Source organism: Gymnoscopelus braueri, assembly GCF_963280865.1.
Source record: "Gymnoscopelus braueri genome assembly, chromosome: 15".
In the NCBI taxonomy this organism is placed as follows: Eukaryota; Metazoa; Chordata; class Actinopteri; order Myctophiformes; family Myctophidae; genus Gymnoscopelus; species Gymnoscopelus braueri.
Window position 1 is genome coordinate 26,398,833 of NC_137620.1, and position 14,723 is coordinate 26,413,555.

General features: G+C 39.0%; 1 protein-coding gene and 1 long non-coding RNA gene across 3 annotated transcripts; one reads left to right on the forward strand and one right to left on the reverse strand.

Moving 5' to 3' along the window:
• Positions 1–1,646: 1,646 nt before the first annotated feature.
• LOC308102246 lies at positions 1,647–4,058 on the reverse strand. Its single transcript, XR_013934623.1, has 2 exons — positions 3,831–4,058; positions 1,647–3,657 (listed from the first exon to the last, which is right to left on the reverse strand). It is a non-coding gene; the product is annotated as an uncharacterized lncRNA (long non-coding RNA).
• A 175-nt stretch (positions 4,059–4,233) lies between these two features.
• On the forward strand, positions 4,234–12,136 carry LOC308102224 (ubiquitin carboxyl-terminal hydrolase 48-like). 2 transcript variants are annotated; one of them, XM_080451835.1, is made up of 12 exons: positions 4,234–4,325; positions 5,519–5,579; positions 5,694–5,793; positions 6,009–6,130; positions 7,067–7,137; positions 7,624–7,749; positions 7,846–7,941; positions 8,447–8,575; positions 9,002–9,130; positions 9,294–9,331; positions 9,446–9,480; positions 10,132–12,136. In XM_080451835.1, the coding sequence occupies exons 2-12, from the start codon at positions 5,525–5,527 to the stop codon at positions 10,986–10,988; spliced, it is 1,758 nt and encodes a 585-aa protein (XP_080307961.1). In that variant the 5' UTR covers positions 4,234–4,325; positions 5,519–5,524; the 3' UTR covers positions 10,989–12,136. The 2 variants fall into 2 exon arrangements, with proteins under 2 accessions (XP_080307961.1, XP_080307962.1); XM_080451836.1 differs by lacking the exons at positions 5,519–5,579; positions 5,694–5,793 and having other exon boundaries at positions 4,248–4,325; positions 6,009–7,137.
• Positions 12,137–14,723: the final 2,587 nt, after the last annotated feature.

Consider the following 14,723-nt stretch of genomic DNA (forward strand, 5'->3'; position numbering starts at 1 on the left):
ACAATGTCCAGGCAATTATAATCATAATCAAAGATTTATATAGCACTTTAAGTACCAAAATATGTATTGCACTTGAAACCCTAAGATGTATTGCACTTGAGGGAAACGTAAAATGACACAAAACGTAAAAAAAGAAAGAAAGAAAAGAAAAACAGTTCAACGCCTGGCTGAAAATGACAACAGTTGCAATTTAGGTTCCCTTTACTTTATCAGGATGTTCAGAATCGCTCATCAGCCTCCATCCTGACGGGCAGAGCCAGCCGAGTTGTGAGGGCCAGTTCAGCAGGCACACACAAACACACATAGAACCATACAGTCATGTCAGTCAGGCTCACGTAGCACCAGTACAGGCCCACAAATGCAGCAAGGCCCACCAGGGTGAAGAGGCTGGACGCAGCCAAACACAAAACACTGCACCACTGTACCCCATGGTCCTCACCATAGGCAGATAGCAGCATGGCCAGCAGGGCAAAGGCTACCAGCACCAGTGGAGAATACACACCCAGGATAGCGGTCGTTCTGAGAATGTTAACATGTGTCTCAGGAAGATTATCTCCACTGGCTGGCTGACATAACAGTCCACCAGCATCTTGTTGCAGCAGGCAGAACTGAAAAGGACTGATGAAGGCCTCATTGGAGATGATAAACAAACCACCATAAACTATGAGAGCAGTTAACATCTGGATGAGGAGGAGGAGGAGCAACAACACTGTAACCCACCACTGTCTTCCTGCAGACTTCATCACAGAGGGGATTGCCATAGCTGAAGTCTTCTGACCTCTGGTCTAGCAGGAGAAGAAAACCAGGATAGTTTCAGTTTGCCAACTCAAAGTGACAGATTAGCAAATGGCAAATTAACACTTTACCAGTGTGATATTCAAACTGGCGTTTTTACATGGAGTGAAAAAGCAGTTGTAACAATGACTGGGTATCTAATGCCTATTTTCTAATTCATTACCTTGTAGTAGAAGTGTTTAGGCTATGGATGTTCAAGTCCTGTGCTGTGAAGAGATAGCCTTGGTTCAGAAACAGACTCGAATAGGAAGGCTGTATAGGTTGTTCGTTAACTTGAAGTAGCCTTCGCAGAAACTGCATTTCAATGTTCAACTTTTAAAAAGTCAGCTGATCATGATATGGTGACTCATGCAATGATCATATGATATGACCTATCAAAAATAATTACCAGTATTAGTTTCGTTTCGTTTGCGTTTTTACTTTGTCAAGCTGTTTCAAATTCCAATTTCAGCTGCGGGCAGGCTATATCATACTTTTAAATTGCTCGTTTGTGTCAGCCAGTAGCAATTAAACACACTAAAAATCACACGCCGGTGCGCATTTGAAATGTATTAAAATGGTAAAAGGTACTATTTGTAATCATTTTAGGTTGTATTTCATCCATTTTGTTTTTTTTAATGACCCAAAATAATTTCGCGACCCCACCTTCAGTCTCCCGCGACCCCAAGTGGGGTCGCGACCCCAACTTTGGGAACCCCTGCTGTAGGGCAGTTGCATGTTAGCATCGTAGCCTATACTATACAATTTATTGGCATCTTCACAGGCACATTTCTTCACCATTTACTTTATCTGAGATAATGTGGAGAAAAAGTAAAAACTTAAAGGAAAGAATTACACACTCACACTGATACTGAAGATATGGACAATAAAGCCCAATTTATACTTTGTTGTACAATCATGTTGCATAGTTTTTCACTTGAAAATCAGTTAATTTCTGCAAGTGACACAGTCCTATAACGAAATATATACTAGGATTACCTGTTGACATGGAGGTGACATGTTATTTTCTCCAATGTTGGCCCATTTAATGTTACTTAATGGTATGAATAAAATTAACAAGTCAAACACTTGTCTTAATATGTTGGTCATCTATGTCATGACTCCACCTAGTGGTAGGCCATGGAGGAGCCTTGTTTCAGCAAGTTGTTGAAACAAGGCTATGGTCTGCTGCTGCTTACAATACCATATAGCTGATTTTATCCATTGAACACAGACCTCCAGGGGGGGTTCAGCCCCTAAGCAACTGGATAACAACTACACTTAATATTTTTCAACAATAATACTTTCAAGGAATTACTAGTAAATATGAGTTTTACACAATAAAATGCTTTTAAGAAAATGAAAAATGGGACATGTTGTTTGCAAAAGTACTAGTACTAGTGCCAGCTAATCTTCCAAAAGGAATGATTTAGGTCCAGAAAAAACATGGGTTGAGTTGAACTTTATTCTTATTAATAATAGTCTGATGGAGGCAAAAGGGTGTGCACTGACAAAAACAATAAAGCTGTCTTAATGCACAACTGGACAGCATCTCCCCTTCCTGCTTCTCTCCCTCTTTTTCCACTGTCCCGCCCACTTGAAATCTCAGTGTTAGCCCCCAAACTAATCCCAGCACCTCCCTCCAATAGAATCAACGGAAATAAATACATGCAAAAACAATTAGCTGTCAGCATTACAGTATACAACCACTTTCACTTTCACTAAACTGACAAAATTGGACCGAATGATTTGGGTGGCCTACTGTCATGTATAATAAGAATGGATCAGAGGCCAAGGAATTCACACTAACTACAGTATATGCTCTCTGGTGTGGTTCAGAGTACAGTCAGACGAAATTAATCAAATAAATGTAGTTTAGGAAAGTGCTCCTGCCTTTTATATACTGTATGGTGAGGCAGATGCTGTGACACAGAAGCCCATGATTTGCATCATGCTGGAAAAAGGTAAGGTGCTGCAGTGGATAAGCAACAAAATTGTGCACTTTTTGAAAAAAGCACGCAACTTCTAACATAGGTAATAAATACAATAATGTTTTGTCACACTAATAAGGACACAAAAAATAATTTTACAGAATGCAACAATGTCCAGGCAATTATAATCATAATCAAAGATTTATATAGCACTTTAAGTACCAAAATATGTATTGCACTTGAAACCCTAAGATGTATTGCACTTGAGGGAAACGTAAAATGACACAAAACGTAAAAAAAGAAAGAAAGAAAAGAAAAACAGTTCAACGCCTGGCTGAAAATGACAACAGTTGCAATTTAGGTTCCCTTTACTTTATCAGGATGTTCAGAATCGCTCATCAGCCTCCATCCTGACGGGCAGAGCCAGCCGAGTTGTCAGGGCCAGTTCAGCAGGCACACACAAACACACATAGAACCATACAGTCATGTCAGTCAGGCTCACGTAGCACCAGTACAGGCCCACAAATGCAGCAAGGCCCACCAGGGTGAAGAGGCTGGACGCAGCCAAACACAAAACACTGCACCACTGTACCCCATGGTCCTCACCATAGGCAGATAGCAGCATGGCCAGCAGGGCAAAGGCTACCAGCACCAGTGGAGAATACACACCCAGGATAGCGGTCGTTCTGAGAATGTTAACATGTGTCTCAGGAAGATTATCTCCACTGGCTGGCTGACATAACAGTCCACCAGCATCTTGTTGCAGCAGGCAGAACTGAAAAGGACTGATGAAGGCCTCATTGGAGATGATAAACAAACCACCATAAACTATGAGAGCAGTTAACATCTGGATGAGGAGGAGGAGGAGCAACAACACTGTAACCCACCACTGTCTTCCTGCAGACTTCATCACAGAGGGGATTGCCATAGCTGAAGTCTTCTGACCTCTGGTCTAGCAGGAGAAGAAAACCAGGATAGTTTCAGTTTGCCAACTCAAAGTGACAGATTAGCAAATGGCAAATTAACACTTTACCAGTGTGATATTCAAACTGGCGTTTTTACATGGAGTGAAAAAGCAGTTGTAACAATGACTGGGTATCTAATGCCTATTTTCTAATTCATTACCTTGTAGTAGAAGTGTTTAGGCTATGGATGTTCAAGTCCTGTGCTGTGAAGAGATAGCCTTGGTTCAGAAACAGACTCGAATAGGAAGGCTGTATAGGTTGTTCGTTAACTTGAAGTAGCCTTCGCAGAAACTGCATTTCAATGTTCAACTTTTAAAAAGTCAGCTGATCATGATATGGTGACTCATGCAATGATCATATGATATGACCTATCAAAAATAATTACCAGTATTAGTTTCGTTTCGTTTGCGTTTTTACTTTGTCAAGCTGTTTCAAATTCCAATTTCAGCTGCGGGCAGGCTATACATACTTTTAAATTGCTCGTTTGTGTCAGCCAGTAGCAATTAAACACACTAAAAATCACACGCCGGTGTGACAGTTAAGTCTAGGGGGCGGGGCCAGGCCGGGCTAGGAGGAAATGAAAGTTGAGCAGAAGGAAGAAAGGAAGAAGAAAGAAGCGTTGATTTCCTGGGATTTCCAGCCGGTTGACATTTAAGTGAGTTTTTAAATCTATGAAAGAAGTAGCGTACTTACCATGAAAGCGTTGCTAATGTAAAATAGAAACCACAATTCGTGATTTAGGAACATGACATCGAACCTTAAAGGAAGGGACGATCTTTAAATATGTTTCAGCAATTCTCACAAAACCCCATATTGTTGACTGTATGAATATATTTACCAATAACTTGCGGATTGACGCTGTTCTCACTCGTCCACATAGGCCTGCCCCTGCAGCTCTCTGGACTCACACACTACCAGATGTCGACCACTCCAATTAAACATAGTGAAAATAATTAGCCTACACATATTGTATTTCCTTTAAGAGAGCACTAGCTTTAAAGTGCAGCTCTGCCATAATAACTGACAAACTCTTGAAGCGTCCCCCCTTTTTGTAGGCTCAGGCTGCATTGTTATTCATCGTCGCCAGTGTGAAAGTGAAAGTAACCCTAAAACTTAGCGAGAGCCAGTCGGTACTTTTTGTGGTAACAACAACAGGATACAGGAACACCAACACATTCTGGGCACTAGGGAAAACTGGGCAGCTATTGGCAGAGTGGGCACCAGGCCTCGTAAGTAGGGAACTCTGGTCACCAATTTAACAGAGTGGGCACTTGGAAATCTGGGCACCTCAGAAGAGTGGGCACTATGGAAATGTGGGCACTCCCTCGGAGGAGTGGGCACTAGGAAAATCTGGCACCTGGGAAATCTGGCCACCAAAACAGGTGTTTTAGGGTTTGTGTCCACAGAAAGCGTTTCACACCTATCATGTCTATGAATCAGAATCGGAATCTTTTATTGCCACATGACAGACATTACAGGTTTACAGATGTAAAACAGTGGGTGAAATTCGTTTTTGTGCAAGCCTCATCGTTTTGATTGTTTCCAGAAAGAAAGAAAGAAAAGAAAGGGGGGCAAGGAAAGGGGAAAAAAGAAGAGGTGCCCAATCTTCTCCCCCAAAGTGCCCAGCCTTCCCAAAAACAAATGGTGCCCAGATTTCCCCAGTGCCCACCCTTCCTGTATCACTTTTTGTAGACAGCATCTTGTTAGTCATCAGTGTAAAAGTGAAAGTAAACACGAGTTTTACACACACACACACACACACACACACACACACACACACACACACACACACACACACACACACACACACATGGACAATGCACTAAACAACCACATTGTCATTGACAGGTCAACATGAACAATAAGCGAATAGAATTCTCAAAGAAACTTGACGGCATTCCAGTTTCAGGTACCACGCATGCACTTGAAGCATATATTCATTGATTAAACCCCACTTTTCCATGCTGAATGTTGGCAGTACATTCGTAGCATTTAGGCTGCTTTTGTTCTATGTTCTCTTTAGACTACCATGGCTTGGAAAACCAGGGTGCTACATGCTATTTAAACAGTGTTCTTCAGGTGCTCTTCATGACCAGGGACTTCCGAGAGGATATGAAATCAAGGTATAATTTTGCATAAAGCCTATTACAACTGGTTCAGGTGAAGTTTGTTTGGCGTACAACAAAGCACATAGTACAGGTTACTGCTTACAAATGGTTAGGCTACATGCATCGATCTGCATAGCCTACATGTAGCTTGTATGGTTGTATCAGTTTGAGTGATCACTGTATGATGATGTGGTGTAACCATGACTGCTATTATGTCTTTATTGCCACAGGGTCGGACATAGTGGTCAAGACTCGACAACCATTGATCCACACCTGGGAAGATTGTTTGGTGATTTAGAGAGACATACAGCTAACACATGTAATATCACAAAACACTTGGGGATTACTAAAGGTAAGTTTTGATGTGACATTGAGTTAATTTCTATGTTCAAAATATGATAAAGATGTGCAATTTACCAGGGGGCATGCATTTTTTTTTGATTTATTTACATCCATGGTGAGGTTTCTAAATGACATTCTAGAAGAATACAGGATGACCGTATCTTAATCTAAAGCAATTAATTTAATTATTTAATTAAGCAATTAAGTAGGACAAGGTGGACAAATTCAGGACTGTCTTGCATTTGAGTGATGGAGCTCTCACTGAATATATAATCTGCCCACAGTCTTTCACCCATTCACAGGCAATTCACTCTGGGATGTGTGAATGACCATTGTAGCTGTAGTTGGTGAGGTAATAATTACCTATGGACACATACTGTAGGTCTGTCTGTCTGTCTGTCTGTTATGTAGCATCTAGTGTTTTAGGAACCATTATGTTTCCAGTTGCAAAATGCGTCTGCTGTAAATGTACACTGACGGTTAACAATGCACCTCATTGTTCATGAGTGATTAGAAATGGGTCCTATAACGTAAGAGAGAATGGGCCTCAAAATAGTGCCCAGTTCCCCACAAAATTGTGCCTATAATTCTCTCAAGTGCCCAGTTCTCAGGTTAACTTCTGAAAACATCCCACCTTCTGTTTGGTTGCTTTTCCAGAAATTGCACACAGCCTGTATCCATCTGTATTGTTGTTTATAACTGTTACTATGCAGCTACAATGTCAGAGGAGCCAAACAAAACTAGTTTTTACTCTTATGTTACTGTACACATGACGTAACGATAAAGAACCTTGAACCTTATGCCTAATTTATGATCCACTCCCTGTATGACTGCGTTGCAGACCAAAAGTAGAAGAAGTGACACATTGTGAGCTTATACTGTGCTAGTTCTGTGACACCACCGTTTGATGAAGCATAAATGTGGCTTTACTCACCTCCACTTCCAGTACATGAACAACGGGACTCTGCAGAGTATCTTGAGAAAATCCTAAGTCTGACCAGTCCTGATGTGTCCGAGGTAAGTAGGTGAAAGGTCAGAAAGAGAAAAGATATGAGAATGATTTTAGTAATTTCGAAGCAATTCTGTGAGTCTCCCTATCTCATAGGGTATAATTCTTCAATTTCTTCAAATATCCTTTTTGAGACAGGCACACATCTCTGCACATGGGCAGCTGGGGATTGTAGTATAGGCTATAGGAAGAAAATATCGCATGTATGTTTTGAAGCTGAGAATATATTTTGAGAAGCAAAACTATGTCTCAAATGAAAGTACAGCAGTGGCAGCACAGAAATATATGTGGAGGGTTAATTGGCTTAATGACTAAATTGGGAGAAAAAAGGGTGTTAAAAATAATTGACCACTCTAAATGTATATAAAATAATAAGTATGGAATTTGTGCCATGGACACTTTGACAGGAAAGGATTGATTGTGGTGTTGCATCATGTATTAACTAGCCCCTAAGGCTGCTATATAATACTGCACTTGTTTATCTTTGTGTTGAGATATTTAAAGGACATCTGAGACACAGGACCACATGCTCTCACTGTTGGAAGCAGACTGATGTGGATGGACTATTTTGGACTCTTCCACTCTCGATGGAAGATTCCCATTCTCAACCCTACAGCGTGGTACAGTAACTTTTGACTTATTAGCAATGACGTTGTTTAATTTCTTAAGAGGTAAATGGGGCACATGAAGTATAAGCAACTCTCTTGTGTTTTCAGAGCGATGGCTTTAAGGCATTCTTTATGGCATCAGAACTGGACAGAGATAACAAGATGTACTGTGAGAAGTGCAAAACAAAGACACATGCAACCGTTGTGAGTATTCTGTATGAAGCATGTACAAGTCAAATTTAAGTCTTTAAGTCTGGAATATGTTGTCAGAATTAAGAAGCACTTTTTTAGACAGGAATTGGTTCTAGTTAAGGTTGTACTTAACATTAACATTTGCCAATAACATTTTACATGACATAGGACAATGACTGAACAATAACATTTTACATGACATAGGACAATGACTGAACAATAACATTTTACAAGACATACTGTAGGACAAGGACAGAACAGTGACAATTTATAAGACTTAGGACAATGACAGAACAATACCATTTTATAAGACATTGGACAATGCAAAACAATTACATTTTACAAGACATACTGTTGGACAATTTCAGAACCATAACCGTTTACCAGACAAACAACTGTGTGCAAATGACAATGTGCAAACATCAGCCTTCAATATCCTTAAATCTGTGTTTCTGTATATTTTGTGCTTCTATCTATATCAATCTATCTTATATATATATATATATATATAAACAAGGAAAGCCAGCTAACAAAGGATCCTGAAATTCTGATCCTGCTGCTCAAGAGGTTTGAGTTTGACTGTGGTCAGATGTGCTATGTCAAACTCCACTGTTGCGTGGATGTGCCTCAGACATTACAGACAGAGGTATTTCAACACATTTATGTACTTTTACCGTTGACTGTTTTCATTTAAAGGTCCATATATCGGTACTCACTAATTCTATCATTATGTCTCAGAGGTGGACTGGATAGTGTGAAACTGTACCTACCAATGACACCATAGGCAGGGATTTCTAACTTGATTTCAAAGGTATTTTTATTGATGCAGCAACCATGGCTACTATTTTAGTGTGCTAATGTTCCAGAAAGGCTGTTGTTTCTTTTAAATTGAAATCCATGTTGATGATTTTATTGGCAGATTCATTGTCAAAGCTATCAACAACTCAACTCTGAGACACAGAGTGATTAGACAGAAATTGAGATTAGAGAAGGCCAAAATATAGAGATAATATATTTTTTAAGTGTTGTTCCTTTAACATTTATTATATTTTTGGTTTATCTCTTTAATCAGAATTGCAGCTATGACTTCTATGCCTCTGTGGACCATTTTGGGAGTTTAAAAGGAGGACACTACACTGCAACAGTCAAATCTTATGAAACTGGCGAATGGTATTGCTTTAATGACACCTATGTTAGAAAGGTGAGGAAAATATATTTGTTTTTCACTTGCATGCCAGATATTGAAGAGGAGCACCAATATAGAATACTCAGAGATGGCTGCTCTGCACGATAAAGTAGTCATTGTGCACTGCAGTATTTAGAGAATAATTAAGTGACAACTAGTTTTCATTTCACATTGACAGATCAAGCCACCATTTGGGCCATGTGACGCTGCTGTTAGGTAAACATTTTACAGTGTTGAACCAGTCCACCTGTGTATCTCCACATAGATATTGCTGTTGAAGCTGCCATTGTCATCTTTTTCATCATCATTCTTATCTCCTCCCCCGATCAGGTCCACGAATGCTTATCTACTCTTGTACAGGAAAGGTAAGATTACAAATGTATAATATTCAGTCATTTATTAGTTGAACTGCCACAAATCAGTAAGTTGAAAACTACCTTAATGAGGTGGTTCTGTGTGTCTATATATATCTATATATATATATATATATATATATATATATATATATATATATATATATATATATATATATATATATATATATATATAGGACTAGGTACATATCTGTCCACATCACTGCAGACTTCTCCACTAGAGGGTGCTGTATAGTTAATAACTGTACAGAGCTTCGCACATAACCTACTACTGTATAGACATCACTATATCAGTAATCTCTCAAGACAGATTCAGTTTAGCAGCTGAATTAGCAGCAAATTGCCGATGGGTTCCCAGATTGCTATATCAGTAATGGTGGATTCAAGCCCCCAATTCTTTATTGCAGCGTTTTACCAACAGAGTTCAAGAGACATGTTAGCCAATAAAGCCTTGGTTTGACATGCTGTATAAATAATGTAAAGCTTCAATGCAGTATGTGAATATGATGATGAAGAGGATGATGATGATTATTATTGTTGTTGTTGTTATTTATGTATTGTTGTTGTTGTTATTTATTTATTTATTTATTCAAACCTCTTGCCTGAAACCAAGTAGGATGTGTAATTATTTTCTCTTCTCAGTGGCCTCGACAGATTCTCAGGTGAAACATGAAGCTAACCTGGAACTCCCAAAGCCTGAGCAAAAGTGTGAGAAATCACCATGGTGGGACAATGACATGGAGATGAAGACACAGAGCGAGGCGAGTATTGATAGAAAGATGAACAAACAGCAGAATCAGTTTGGATTTGTCGTGCCGCCTGGAGACACGTTACCTCACTTATATCAGGAAACACCTCATTGGGAAGAACTATGCAGTTCTCAGTTTACCAATGTGGACCATATGGATAATGTTAAAAAAGCAGTGAAGCAGACCATGACTAGAATGGATAATGATGTAAAAATGGCAATGACGGTTTACCCTGCAGAGAGAGGAAAAAACAAAGAAATCAACACCAGGGAACATCAAAAAGTTTCTAAAACACAGATGTATTACAATGCTTCATCAGAGGTTGGCAACTGTCATCCTAGATTAAACACTGTGGGGCAGTATAGTGGCTATCCTTGTGAGAACATGGCTGATGTACACAGTTATTTTAAAGTGAGTACAATAAGCACAGACATAGCCATCAAGAGTGTTCAATATGGAAACACTGAGCGTTTATCTGGCACAAACGTATACAGAGATCTTAAACAAGGAGCTACACATTCATGTCATACCTCTCCCAGTGGCACATCTGAACATCTGTCCACGCAAACACAGAGCCTCATTATGGAGACAATACCCATAGGCAGTTCACCGGTGTCATTTAAGAAGTCAAACGATTTTGTCAGAAACAAAGGGTACGTTCCTTGTTCCCCTTATTTGAGCCCCTTTAAAAATGCTAGGAGCAAGTCGTCATCTTTGCAAGGAAAAAATAAGAAACCACCATGGAAGTAATGAATTAGGAGCTTATAGTGGAGATTGAAAAATGCATAAACAGTTCAGATAAAGGGGACAATTAAACAACTTGGTTTCCTCAATTGAAAAACAAGCATTTGTTCTTGTCACTTGAAAATGCTGCATTTAAACTATTTACACTGGAAGTTATGTTCTCATTAGTTAAATACATTGTAGAAAAGCAACCACATAATTCTCAACACAAAAGTATGCTACATTTACACCATGAACCCAACTTGTCCCCAAAGTCTCTGTATTTGTTAATCCATACTTTCATGTCATCGTGAAGATATATATTTTTTTATTTCAGTTTAGATCCTTTTATTTGATTATTATGTTCGTTTCCCAAACCACATTCTGTTCACACTGTCTGTGAGGTCTCCATTGAGCCAAATTGATATTCTAATTTATTGTTATGTACTGTGACTATTGTCAATGTGTTTAGTTTACACAATTTTTACAGAGACAAGTTATACAATTACTGTATTTGCTGATTCTGATGGTGTTTATATTCATGATTGACCATCTTTTTCTGATATTACTTGATGTTAAGCAAAATAAGTAAAACCCGCACACCAAATAACTCCCCTTTGCAGATATTTATTGTAACATTTGTTTTGAGCCACCAGGCTCTTCCTCAGACTTCTGCTAGTCTGAGGAAGAACCTTGTAGCTCGAAACGTTACTCACAGTAAGGGTCTGCAAACAGCAGTTATTTGGTGTGTGGCTGTTTTATATGTTGCTTACATGGCGAACCCTTGTTTTTTGATCCAGGACCCTGCCTAGTAGGAATGGGATGTTTGTGTCTTTTGCACTTTTTGGAAAAATAGAGTCCGCACACTGGATCATGCTATTTTTCCTTTATGTTTGCTTCTGCCCTGCACCTGGCATTTAACATGTTGGATGTGCGTGCTTTTTTAGTCTGGTCTTTTGCACTTTTTCTCATTACTTGATATTAACACATTGTTTACTGTTGCCATTCAGTTTTCCACTTTTTATTACGTTAAATGTATTATTTTTTACATTAATTGTAATTTATGTTTTTATTATTTCGTTATTATTTTCTCAACAGCATTCTGTATTAGTCAGAGCTTCATTGTTAAAGCAATATCTATTGTAATAAAAGCTTATAATATACAGCTTATTTTATACAGTGTAAGGAAATGTTATTCCACTGGAGCTACAAAACACATTCCCATTCAGCATGATTTTTTATTTAACTTTATTAATCCATACAGTGATTACCAGATTAACTGTCTTGAATACTGTAAAATATTGTAAGTAAATAAATGTAATCATGGAGATGAAATCCAAAACGGTAGAACCTAGATTTCACAATCATCTATCTATACTATGTAGACAGACAGTAATGTTACCGTCCTTCCAGGCGATGGGATTAGGAAAATCATATGCATCCTTAAAGGGTAAGACCACTTTGGGAGAGGTTTGGTTTGTGTATTTACCTTGCCATGGTGTAACCATGTAACTCCAAAAGTGGACAAGAAATCAAAAGTAATTGCTCCATTTATTAGAAATTGATCATTCAAAATATGCTCCTCATTGACTTACATTGTATGTTCTATATTGTCAATCAGCTTGGTTTGCGTTAGTTTATGTGCTAAAATAGTGACTTTGAGAGCTGTTTTACCAAACAATGTAAGTCAATGGGGAGCATATTTTGAACTATCAATTTCTAATCAATGGAGTTACTTGATCATGGCAAGGTAACTACATAACCCAAACCTCTACCAAAGTGGTCTTGACCTTTAAACCAAATACCATTGAATTTGATAGAATGCCTCTAGTCTAGAATCAATTTACAGGTTTAAAACAAACAGCTGAAAAATACTAAACATATTGGATGTCTATGATTAAACTCAACAGTACTTAATTGTGTATCTATGTACAGTAGCTACTGTATGTGTGCATGTGGTGTCTTCCACGTTTTTAAGCCATAGGCTCAGGAACTTGTCTTGAAGCTACACCATCACTGCAGGGTATGACATTATCTTGGCTTTGTAGTTGTTTATCATCGTACAAATGTGAGTCATTAGTCAACTGAACTCTTTTGCACTGAAGCTATGAGTGTGCGGCTACTTTCACCTGCAGCTGGCACATCAAAAGGGATTGCTATGTGTTGCACTCATGCATTAGTCAACTCAAGCATAACAATAATATCCATAACCTATAATTATCTAATTCAAATGTAATTATTCAGAATACAATGGTGTCAGGAAAAGACATGAGGTCGACAGAAAGAGAGAGAGAGAGAGAGAGAGAGAGAGAGGGAATGGAGGCTGCTACTGTATGTATAGGTGAGTAAAGGGAGCTAATTGAGGCAGGTAGCATCCTTCAGCTTCGTTTTTTGGGCTGGAATGTTCCAATATCAACCCAGCCTTCTGCGAATTAGTCAAAAGCAGGGACCACAAGCACAAGAAGATGAAAATGTCATTGTGGAGGTTGGGAAGATACTTGGGGAAAAGCGAAGTTCCATTAAGGATGGAAGCTATCCAGAACCTTTTCACAAAAAAGGGATACACCAGGATTTTGGTCGAGAGGGGCCTGATCAAATTGAGGGGCCACTCAATCACACATTGAGGAGCCTCTAAACAATACAGTGCCAAAAGTGAATTTACTATTTTGACAAATGCTACAAATGTCATTGTTTGTTGCATAAACATGGGTCGTTTCACCAAAATAGGTACAAATGATCTTGTCAAACAGATTTTTGATATTCCATAATTTGCCTGTAATTGGCTTAAAAAAATTGTGGGAGGGCCTTATTTCTTAACACATTGACTGCCAATCACGTAGATCTACGCGAACCGCTTTAAAGCCGCCACGTGCCAATCGCGTAGATCTACGTTTTTTTATTTATTTATTTTTTAATGTTTTTTTTTTCCAATTTCACCCAAAGACCAAGAAGATATGATTAGTTGAAGATCTAGACTCCTATCCACTTCCTTGTTAACTTAAAACTTAAAAAGTCTGTATTTCGGCTTACTAGTACTTTTTTTTTCCAATGAAAAACTCTGGCACTGGCTAAAAAAATATGAAAACAAAAACACATTTCCATACACGTATTTCATGAATGCAACATCCAATTTGGAAATTTGTAATCGCATGTTGAGGAGCCTCTATACAGTAGACCCCTTAACATACGACGTCACAATAAGAACCAGTATGCGTGCGCAGGCCGGCACCAAATGAAACGCATTCTGTCATGTCTCGCTAGGACGCGCCAACTAGCTAACACACAAGAGGAGGTTGAATGTACTGAAACCAGTGCACCCCAAAACAATATGTTAGGAATTGATTGCATGAAACAATGTGCGTCCAGTCTCAATGTTGTTGGTAAACAAATAATTGGTCTATAGAGCACACATCCAAAAGCACTTTAACTTCTGCCCAATGTCCATAGGGGGCACCACAAATGTGAAATGTTGCACTGTATGACATAGAAATTATATTTCCCCCCATTTTCCTGGCTGCATCCCACAACTTCCACAGCCCTGGCTAGGCAACCCAGCCTGGCGGAGACATTGCTTTTTGTGGAGCGCCCTTTTCTACTCATTCTCTCTGTTTCTGATGTATTGGTACAGTTGACAGGTAGTTAGAAAGTGTAGCTCTGTTTGCACCTAATCTTGTGTGCGATGGACGGTGGTTGCCTAGTCTGTCTTCTCTTGGGAGCTAGGTCTGTCTGGGGCCAATCTGGGAACCCAGAGCCAAGATGAGA